General features: G+C 37.6%; 2 protein-coding genes across 3 annotated transcripts; both read left to right on the plus strand.

Annotated features, from left to right (window-relative positions):
- The first annotated feature begins 1,786 nt into the window (after positions 1–1,786).
- On the plus strand, positions 1,787–4,301 carry pus1 (pseudouridine synthase 1). 2 transcript variants are annotated; one of them, XM_086097699.1, is made up of 6 exons: positions 1,787–2,155; positions 2,236–2,450; positions 2,527–2,664; positions 2,910–3,012; positions 3,353–4,038; positions 4,109–4,301. In XM_086097699.1, exons 1-6 carry the CDS (start codon positions 2,095–2,097, stop codon positions 4,139–4,141), a joined length of 1,236 nt encoding a protein of 411 aa, XP_085953825.1. In that variant the 5' UTR covers positions 1,787–2,094; the 3' UTR covers positions 4,142–4,301. The 2 variants fall into 2 exon arrangements, with proteins under 2 accessions (XP_085953825.1, XP_085953824.1); XM_086097698.1 differs by having other exon boundaries at positions 4,113–4,301.
- A 747-nt stretch (positions 4,302–5,048) lies between these two features.
- Positions 5,049–9,467, plus strand: noc4l (nucleolar complex associated 4 homolog). Its single transcript, XM_086096976.1, has 15 exons — positions 5,049–5,210; positions 5,285–5,405; positions 5,693–5,799; positions 5,876–5,983; positions 6,067–6,216; positions 6,312–6,414; positions 6,484–6,518; positions 6,600–6,650; positions 6,730–6,841; positions 7,149–7,209; positions 7,384–7,494; positions 7,574–7,737; positions 7,819–7,901; positions 8,091–8,204; positions 9,186–9,467. Exons 1-15 carry the CDS (start codon positions 5,058–5,060, stop codon positions 9,303–9,305), a joined length of 1,593 nt encoding a protein of 530 aa, XP_085953102.1. The 5' UTR covers positions 5,049–5,057; the 3' UTR covers positions 9,306–9,467.
- Positions 9,468–11,127: the final 1,660 nt, after the last annotated feature.

The following is an 11,127-nucleotide window of genomic DNA, read 5'->3' on the forward strand; positions in this document are numbered from 1 at the left end:
GACTAGTATACTAATATATTATGTTTAATTTTATTTATGTATACTGTTCTGTACTTATTATATGGCTCAATAAAGCTGATTCAAAAAAAAAAGTGGAATGAGGAATCCATTTTTTGTTGTTTTCATAGCAATAGAACACAATATTCTGTGTGCCTTGCAAAATCAGTCAAAGTCCAGTAAAACAGCCGTGAGTGAAGGGGATTGTTTAGTGAAAATGGCTGGGAGTGAATGAGGGGAAAAAAAAAAACTGGAGGATGCGGGCATCGATCCCGCTACTTCTCGCATGCTAAGCGAGCGCTCTACCATTTGAGCTAATCCCCCACACGAACAACACTACCGGCATATATCACATATATTATAAGCCATAGCATTATGCACAACATGAACACTGTGTTGAATATATGATATGAACAAGCATGTACTTCTCATGTCACTACAGTACCACCAGCCCTTCAATCAACAACACTACAATACTTGAGTTACATTACAATACTGCAGCTCAAACGATTGTTTTCCAAAGCTATTGACGTTCAAACACTTTTTATTTCATTGATAAACATTAAAAAATTTGCTGTAAAAGGGTAATGTTTAAATTAGTAAATTGTGACGAAGGCCAAATTAGCGTACATCATTTGCCCTCAATCATCAGGCTGTACAGCAAAAGTTCCATTTGAAATGAAAGATTATATACATTAACACATTTTGGATTAAGCAGATGTTCTCAACCTAAAAATGAGACAACGTATCTATGCTACTTACATTATTTGTTGCCCATCCATTCGACAGCTGTACTCTGTTTAAACTAAAATAAACCCAAGTAAACCCAAAACTAGCCAATCAGCGCACGACCTAATATCTGTTGACAAATTAAGAGAAATTATCTTCAAATTCTGAAATGCGTGGAATAAGTAATCACACTTTTTCCCAGCACAATAAGAACAAATATTATATAACTCCTGATATTAAAGGGTGATTATAATACCGCCTTTGTATATCACAACATAAATTCAAGGATTATTTTAATGATTGCATTTAGTGTAAACAACATAATGAATATCAATATTTATGTCTCCCTAGATAAACGACTAAGGGATTTAGTTGATTGGTGTGGGACCACCCTGATTACTTTACGCAGTTCGTATAACTACGGTATGCAGTCTTCCTCAACCCCCGTCATCCCCTCACTGTCCAACTCATTTATTGTGCATATACTGTTGTCATGTTGTTTTTGTTCTGGTCTCCGTTCTGTCCGAATGTATTTCCACTCAATCACAAATAACGCCAGAGGGAGCAAATCAAACTCAGTTCCAGCATAAATACCCACTTGCACTACCTTGCTGCATAATCAGCCAGAGAGGACAGGTTAGGTTATTTGTGGAAGCAATATAAGAGACAGAACACTTTTGCCTTTTGTAGTTACTGATGTAAAAATGTGGAAAATATTCCTTTGCTGGTCCTCGTCTTCCTTTAGATTAGATGTTTTTTTTCAGTAGTTCAGTAGTCCAGAAAAGAGAGAGAATGACTCAAAGAGCATAAATATCGACACCTTTCTGTTTTGAATGTACTGTACTGCTCGGCGAAGACTTTTATTTATCATGACAATGCATGACTAATTTAGTTCAAGATGCAGCCCAACTTTGTCTGAGCCCTATAAAACATTTTTAGAGCCACAAGTCGGATTCAAGAAGTGTTATGTACTCGCTTTTACTGCACTCCAGTGGACATTTTTTTAAATTACATACTCTCGCCAGCAAGTCGCGCGATAAAACAAATCCCGCGATATCTTCAACTGGGGTCAAAGTTGAAATTATACATGTGTGCCTGGATGGCGGCGATATCATCAATTTAGCGACGAATAATATAATTCTTAAATTGATTAATATGATATACGATTTAACTTTGAATTGCGGGACAAAGAAATAGTTTTTTTGTGCAGCGCGTTCAAAGCTATTTATTTGCTCTCAAATTGTTTTGTTTTGTTACGGTATCTTATGCTATTCCGCGTTAGCTTCATCACCTTGAACCATAACGTTTTGGCTGTATTGTGCCCGACTCCCCACAAAATCACAATATGCCACAGATGGCTTAGGTGACATGTTTAAAACCAGACTGCTGTGCGATTTGATTACCGGTAGACGAGTAGTAGCAGCAAACGGTAAGATTTCCCACTCATATAAAACGACTGTCTAACATAAATTTTCACATGTCTATAAAGTTGAATGTATCGTCTTCCAGGTTGTCTTTTTAAATTCCTTTCCAATATGATTGAAGCATCACATAATGAACCGACTGCCAACCTTTTGAAAAGATCCAATGAGGAAAATGAGGTTGTTCAAACCACAAAAAGGGCCAAATCTGAGGGAGACAACACTGAGGAGGAAAGGAGATACCCCAAGAAAAAAGTGATCCTTCTTATGGCATACTGTGGCAAGGGGTACTATGGAATGCAGGTACATCACCAAGCAACACTCCTAAATTTCAGCATTTTTGTTGTTGTTGTTGCTAATTCCTTACATTTTCCTTTAGCGAAATCCGGGGAATACTCGGTTCAGGACTATCGAAGATGATCTGGTTGCAGCTCTTATCAAATCAGGCTGCATTCCTGAAAATCATGGTGATGAAATGAAGAAGATGTCTTTCCAAAGATGTGCCAGGACTGATAAGGTAAAACTGTTATCTCTATCCATATATTTTTTTAACAGCATTTGGCCTCATTCAGCATATCCCAGTTGACTTTCTTTGGGAGGCTGTATACATCCTGGACTGCTCACCACCGAATTGCAGAGCATCTAGAGACAAACAAAAATTTATGCAGGAAGGCAAAATGCAAAATTTAATGTGTCTCTTGATGTGATGGAATACTAATCTGTCCGGACCTATTTTATTATTTGATGTTGTTTACTGTTTAGGGTGTGTCAGCCGCAGGCCAAGTGGTGTCTCTCAAACTGCGGATGATTGAAGATATCGTTGAAAAAATCAACAAGCAACTACCACCTCAAATCAAAATCCTCAGTAAGAAATGTTTTCATTTACACACCGCCATATTGGACTTGAAGGTCTACGTATTGTTTTGCTCTGGTGCTTATTGAGTGTTTAAATAGAGAATACTCCCAATCACTTGTGGTAGCAGTGAACCCAACTCACTTCACAACAAGCAGTAGTTTGACAACAGGTAGTGAATTTAAAGTAACCGCATAGCTATCTTTAGAGAAGTCAGTTTAGCTAATGCTAACAAAGAATGCAAAATGTCATAGAAGAGTTAGTTATGTTCAGTGATGAGCATGGCCGCACAATGAAATAAACTCTTACCTAAGGCACCACAGTAATTATTTTTTTGGCCCTCCAACCATAGGTCTGAAACGAGTGACCCAAGGCTTCAATTCAAAAAACAACTGTGATGCTCGCACATATTCTTACCTGCTTCCAACAGTGGCCTTTTCTCATAAAGGCTACAACACGAGTGACACGGCATCCTTCCGACTCAATCCGGAGACGCTTCAGAGGGTCAACCTCCTGTTTGCGCGATACAAAGGAACTCACAACTTCCACAACTTCACGTCCCAGAAGGCTCCCACGGACCCCAGTGCCCGTCGCTACATCACAGAGATGTCCTGCGGAGAGCCTTTTATCCTGAGCAATAACGAATTTGCCGTCATCAAAGTGAGAGGCCAAAGCTTTATGATGCACCAAATCCGGAAGATGATCGGTCTTGTGATCGCAGTCATAAAGGGATACGCCGGGGAGAACGTCATGGACCGAAGTTGGGAACAAGGCAAAGTGGACGTGCCCAAAGCACCGGGACTCGGCTTGGTCCTGGAGAGGGTCCACTTCGATAGGTATAACAAACGCTTCGGAGGAGACGGGCTTCACGAGCATCTCGAATGGGACGGCGAAGAGGAAAGCATTAAGGCCTTCAAGGAGGCTCATATTTATCCCACCATTGTGGAGACGGAGTGTCAAGAGGGCTCCATGCGCAACTGGATGGCCACGCTGCCCATTCATGACTTTCATGGCACAGCCAATGGAATGCAGAAAAAGGTAGCTGTGAGCATACTTAGGAATATTCATTTGCATTTGTCATTTCTAATTATTGCTTATTCTCTTCCAGGAAGATGCCGATATCGCAAATGACTCGGATTAAGAAGAAATATACAGACTTTTTTTTTTCCATTTAAAAATATATATTCCGCTTATAAACTTTGTATTTCATTGTGCTTATTTTTAAACATTTAGGTTTCCTCATTGGGGCTTTGTTTATGGTTTGTCTGTACACAAAAATAATAAAAGCCATTTGAATATTCCACCATGGCCAATTGATTATTTACAATACTGTATATGCCAATGTCACTCTCCTAAAAATGTCAATTGTAAGTTTTTGGGGTCTCCTAAAAAGGGTTTATTTTGGAGGGTACAAGGTTTTGACCAGACACCAGCAATGTAAATATCTTATTTTTTATTTATTTTATTCATCAACCTGCGACTGGGACCTTGTAGTGGATTAGTAGGCTGGAAATGGATGTCTGGATTATTTATCAAGGTTAGAGATGCAAATTATAAGAAGGTTACAGGTGCTGGCCAAATAAGAATGTAGTGGAAGATTTCATTTATTTCAGTAGTTAGTCCAAAATGCAGAACTCATAGGTTCACTACACATACACAGGATGGTGATTTTGATGTTGAGAACCCAAACTTCACTATAAGTAGTAGAATAGTAAATTAGAATATTATATAAAACATTTTAAATGTAAACATTAAGGAATTTAAATGTTTTACTTTATTGAATCCCTCTTTTTGAATTAAACTACTGAAACTTTTGTACCTGTTCTAATTTATTGATATGGACCTGTATATACTTGGATCAATGTACACAGTTGTTAAACTACATACATATTATCTTAGAAAGTAAAGCACTAACATTAACCGATTACTTATTTCAATTGTAAATAAATTTCTTTCGCACCAAACTGCTGCTTGTACAAATGACCTATGGGGGGCAGCAGTATGCAATTCTGTAGCGTGCGTAGAAGAAGGACAGCCCTCTTCCTTCCTACACAAGCATGGCGCCCTCCCAGAAACGCAACGTGAAGCTGGCGAAAGCAGTAGGACAAAGTGTAAAAACAGCTAAAATTGACCTAAATAGTAGAGTCGATTGTATACTTGAGAGCAAAAAACATGCCAATGACGTTTTCGATGTGTTTGAGTTTCTTCAGGTATGTAGATCACCCTGCTAGGCAAACAAACACGCTGTCATTTCAACTGTTATTATTGTCTTTTTTTTTTGCAGTCAGAAAAGGATAAAGATGTTGTCAAGGCTGTCGATGCGTGCAGCCATTTATTTTGCACACTACAGGAACGAAAGGAGCTCTTTAAAGGCAAACTGCCAGCAGAAGACGACGCGCTAAGTGGTGAGTGTATGTTCAGTTGTACGGTAGTACAATATATTTTAATATATATATATATATATATATATATATATATATATATATATATATATATATGTATATATATATATATATATATATATATATATATATATATATATATATATATATATATATATATATATATATATGTATATATATATATATATATATATATATATATATATATATATATATATATATATATATATATATATATATATATATATATATATATATGTTTGATACATTCCTATGCATCTCATTACTAGGTGAATATAATGCTGAAGACAAATACCATATCTTCATGAGACACCGTTACAACAACTGCGTGGAGATGATGCTTGAGCAACTTAGTCATGAACTTCATGCGGTCCAGGTGAGTTGGCTCAAAATGGAATATAGAGGAACCAAATCATTGGACATGTTTTTGATAAGCATTTGTTCAAACAAAGGAAGCTTCCCTGTGTTGCCTAATGAAGTTTGCAGCGGGAGAAGGACAGCATCCCCTCGAGGACTTGGACTGGAGTGAACACTACAGTTTCCCCAGGGAACTGATGCAGGTAATTTTTAAGACATTCAACAGGATAAAGTAAAGACCCCGTGTGATGTGGCTCAGTTTTTTTGTATTGCATGTTTTGGATAGGCGATAGTGGACGGACTGCTGTCCCGAACGATGGACAACTCTCTGTTGATCTCTCGGTTCCAAGAATTCCTTGAGCAAGATGATGTACGCTACTACGTCATGAGCTCCATCCGTGAGAACATGGGCCAAGTTATGGACAGAAGCAAAGGGGTAAGACAACTTTGCAGTTATTACAGTTACTGTCATTGTCACACCGAGACCGTCACAAATATAATGTATCTATCGTGTTTTTTTTTCTTCCCCAGGAAGTGATGCCTATATATCAACACAACGTTTTCACGCTCATGTCCAACATTAGCATGCCCAGGGAAGAGTCTGAGCTTTCCAACTTCATGGTCAAACAGGAAGGTGAGACTTGCTATTTCATTGTATTATTCATTTTAATCCCACCGATTATGACTTGTGCCCTTGTTTCAGCTCAACAGAAAGACTGGAAAGCTGCTAAGCTAATTGTATGTAGGCTCTCCTCAAATTGCAACATTGTTTGCCCGATTGTAATTGTCCAAGAGGTTCATCATATTTTCTCACCACAGGAACACAAACGTACCTTCGAGAGGATGTGGCTTGGCTTCCTTAAGTATAAGGTAACATCAAATGTGGCGCTGCACAAACTTGGACCCAGACTCAACTTTCCTGTCTCTTATGTTTCTTTTCACATTGTAGTTGCCAAGTAGCATGTATAAAAAGGTCTTGGTGATCCTCCATGATGCCATTTTGCCTCACATGAGCAAACCCACACTGATGATCGACTTCTTGACTGCAGCCTATGGTGTTGGTATGTTTTTTTTTCAGTGGCTCATTTTTTTAAAGTAGACCCTTTCACACAACCTTCCGGTAAATTGTTGCATCAGAAATGCAGAACGAAGTCGGGGACCGGCTGTATGTTGCTACATCCAAACTGTGCATTTGCACAAATTCAGATAATTTTCAGCATGGTGACGTCAACGCAATTAAAATTGCTTTCAATATAATCATGTCTGAGCAGTGTGTGTCTTGGCTGGTAAACTTCACTTGATGCTGTTTTAGAAGCCACTAAAGTTGAGGCAGACTACTAAAACATACTGTATGTCTTTTTTGAATAGGTGGAGCGATCAGCCTGCTGGCCCTCAATGGACTTTTTGTCCTCATACATGAACACAACCTGTGAGTATTGTTATCAAATTGTAGAATGATGTCTACTACATGCGTGTATTTCGAACCTGTATAAAGTTCCACGATAATGGTACTGAAATGATAACGCAGTAAATTTGTAAAACATCAGAAAAGCAACAAAATGAAAACCACTTCAGTTCATATTTGGCTTTTGTTGTGTTTCAGAGATTACCCTGACTTCTACAAGAAATTGTATAATCTTCTCGAACCTTCCATTTTCCATGTCAAGTACAGAGCCCGCTTTTTCTATTTGGCCAACCTTTTCCTTAGTTCCAGGTAAAGCCATCCAATAACTGTGACGAAAGTCTGTTCGATGAAACTTTACGTGAACATTTTCGATCCATTTCGACTCCAGCCACCTGCCGTTGTACCTCGTGGCTGCTTTTGCCAAACGCCTGGCCCGATTGGCCCTCACGGCCCCGCCCACAGCGCTCCTCATCGTGCTGCCCGTCATCTACAACCTGATCCGCCGCCACCCGTCCTGTCGGGTCCTCATCCACAAGCCCAGCGCAGAAGATGGTAGCGTCTTATACATGAACGGCATATGAAAAACCCACCGAAGCCTCTTAACTGTGTGTAAAATGTGCTTCGCAATGACAGAGCCTTTGGAAGACCCGTATCTAATGGATGAAGACGACCCCGCTCAGTGCCGTGCCTTAGAGAGTAGCCTTTGGGAAATTAAGGTGTGTAAGCTTACATTCCCGACACCGACCGACAAAAATAAGCAGGAGTTTGTCGCAGTTGGGTTCAGAAAGACTTTTTGCCTGTACATTTATTATTGTGTGTAAATGACTATTTTAACTAATGCATTATGACCCTCTTTTTACTTTGAATGTTATAATTGTCATGTTCCTCCTGTTTTATTTTCCCAGACTCTGCAGAGGCATTACCATCCAGATGTGGCCAAAACCGCCCTGTTAATCAACACACCATTGTCACAGCAGGAGGACGACATAAGTGAGGCGCTTGAGATAACAACATTTGAGGTGATGTGGCTTTTCAAAACCTGTTTCCATTTGAGTGTCTACCTGTTAACCAATACAACTACTTTTTAATGTAAGAATAATTTTTATTTTTATTTTTTTATGTCATCTCTTTAACTCATTCACTGCCATTGACAGTTATAGACGTAAAAAAATCATTTGAACTATTTCTATTAGTTTTTTAGATTTTTTTTGTTGTACATTTAGAGCAGATATAAAAGTTGTGATTAATTGTGAGTTAACTCATGAAGTCATGCAATTAATTACGATTTTAATTGCCCGACACTGCTAATTTTGAATTGTTATTAATCACATGACTTCAATAGTTAACTCACGATTAATCATACATTTTATATCTGTTCTAAATGTACATTAAAAAAAACGTTTCTACGTTTTCATACTCTTAACAAAAGTGGGGGGAAAAATGTTAAACTAATAGAAATAGTTCAAATGATTTTTTGACGTCAATGGCAGTGAATGAGTTAATATAAGAATAATCAAGTGTTAAGGAATGCATGAATTTCAAAAACGCAGTCTTTTGTGGAGCCTTTTCATGTACTCAGCTAGAAAGTACAAGGCATTGCTTAGGGGTGACTGACAATGCTTGTAATGCATTTCATAATGTGTAATTTTTTTAAATTTACTTTTTCAAAACTATAGCTTTACAGATGGCATGTCTGCTCTGTAGGCAGCGTGTGCCGTGGTAATGATGTCTACCATTTCACATGGTGGTATTAGTTATATATATATATAGAATTATGGTAATCTAGCAACACTTTTTTTTCCCCCAAAAAACTTGTAAAAAATGTCTGCTCTGTAGGCGGTATGTGTTGGAGTAAAGACATCTACCACCATACATGGTGATATTTGTTTCATACAGTGTCCCCCGCCAAAAAAAAAAAAGATCGTCTATTTCCATTTGAAGTGACATCTTGATCCTTGTAGGCATGTGCACAGCACAATAATTGTTCTCTGTCCACTCAGCTAATGGAGCGAGACTTGAAGAAGAGATCGACCAAGGGCATCCCACTGGAGTTTGAAACTGCCACGCAGCTGCTGAGCGTTGGCAAAGATGTGTTGGGACAGCACTTCTGTCTGGAGTGAAAACGTGTGGGATCAATACTGGCGACCGTTTAATATGTACAGGTTTATTGCAACCCAGCGTGAACATACCGTCTCTTTGTTAAAAGTGTCAAGACCAGCATGATCCAGATATGCTGACATTTCTCAAAACAGTAAAAAAAAAAAAAAAAGTTTTCTACACAACTCATCAGTCTCGAGGTGTTTCTATCGTGATCTCGGACTAACGACAACTTTATGAAATGCCATGAAATTAGTAAATAAATGGGCGGAATCCATATATTCTAAAATATGTCATATTGTTTCTTCTACATAAAAGCATCACAGCATATCGTCCCCTTCGTAAAAATAATTGCCTAAATAATTTTTTACAAAAAATATTTTTTTGCATAAATCATCTCATTATTTTACAATTAAAAAAAAATTGTGTTTCCTTAAAAAAAATTACCTAGGCGATTATTTTAAGAAAGCGTCGACATGCTAATGTTGCTATTGTAATGCTTTTAAATGTTTTCATTTATTTATTTTAATGGCAACCATCAACCAGCAGTGTGAAAATACGCCTCAAAAATGAAAGTAATGAAGCATATCATGTTGCGGTCATTTTAACAAGCATAACTTCACTTTCTGTTGAAATGTGAGCTCAACCTCAAATGCCCCCTCACATCTTGTTTCTCCCTCTTTGTTAAGTGTGCCATATGGCCACGCAGCAAGCAGCCTTTGGGCCCAAGACAATTCGGGACTTGGGTCTCAAAAGAGCAAGTCAACTGCTCGCGGGCTGCACACATTGCTAGTCATGCTTTGGCGGCAGCAGCAGCACAAGGCGTGCGTCATCGTTGTGGTTATATCGCTTTTTAATATTTGTTATGCGCAATGAGGAATAGAAGATGGTCACGTGCAAGGATCCAAAGAGGCTGAGGTGCCAGAAGAATTCAGCATTGCTACCGAGGTGATGCAGTTAACCAAAGAAGATCATTTGAAATTGTAAGTACATAAAAGTTTCAACAATTGCTGTTGATATGCTGAAATGGGAGGATTTGGACAATAAAAAAAAAGGGGCTCCAAACGATTACTCGATTATTAAAATAGTTATAGACTAATTTTATAATCGATTTCACCTGTCGATTAATTTTGACAGCTCTAGTTTCAATCTTCTAACGTGTGAAGTTGCTCATGTTATACCGCTTCCTTGTGACACTTTAACAGCTTGAATCATTTGCATACTATGCATAAATACAAACAAAAATATACTGAAACATCTTTCAATCAAATTTGAATATGCGAAAAACCTGATTTATTTCAGTAGCTTGTAAAACTTGAAAAAAAAACCTTTGTAAATTTATTTTAAAATCAAATGTCTCAAGATATTAAAATATTACACAAGCAATCGGAATTACTATTGAAATGAAGTAGGAATGACAAATATTTTCCCATGTTTAATGAATGTGTAGGTTTTATTTTTTGAACGACAAAAAAAGTGCTATTGAACCTAATTTGCATATCATTTTAAGATTCTTTCATCGTCCTAAAAAATAAAGAAAATACTTTATATATATATATATATATATATATATATATATTAAAAGTATTTTTTTTAAATATATTTAAATAATATTTTTAAATTCCTGCACATTTTCTTTCTTTTCTGGCTACGGCTGGTCTCCAAGTCTAAGTAAATGTGCGTGCAGACGTAAAAAGAAGGATGACATAAACCGGGATTTAGCAGCAGCATATAAATGTTATTGTAATTGTGTTGAAAGAGTTACTGTAATCTCTCTTACATAATCGTGGAGTGGAGCTCGGCCTCTCCCCGAACACATACATGTTGTTGGTGCATTGTATCAAT

This window comes from Leptonotus elevatus, chromosome 15 (assembly GCF_054856555.1).
Source record: "Leptonotus elevatus isolate MCC_2025b chromosome 15, RoL_Lele_1.0, whole genome shotgun sequence".
Lineage (NCBI taxonomy): Eukaryota > Metazoa > Chordata > Actinopteri > Syngnathiformes > Syngnathidae > Leptonotus > Leptonotus elevatus.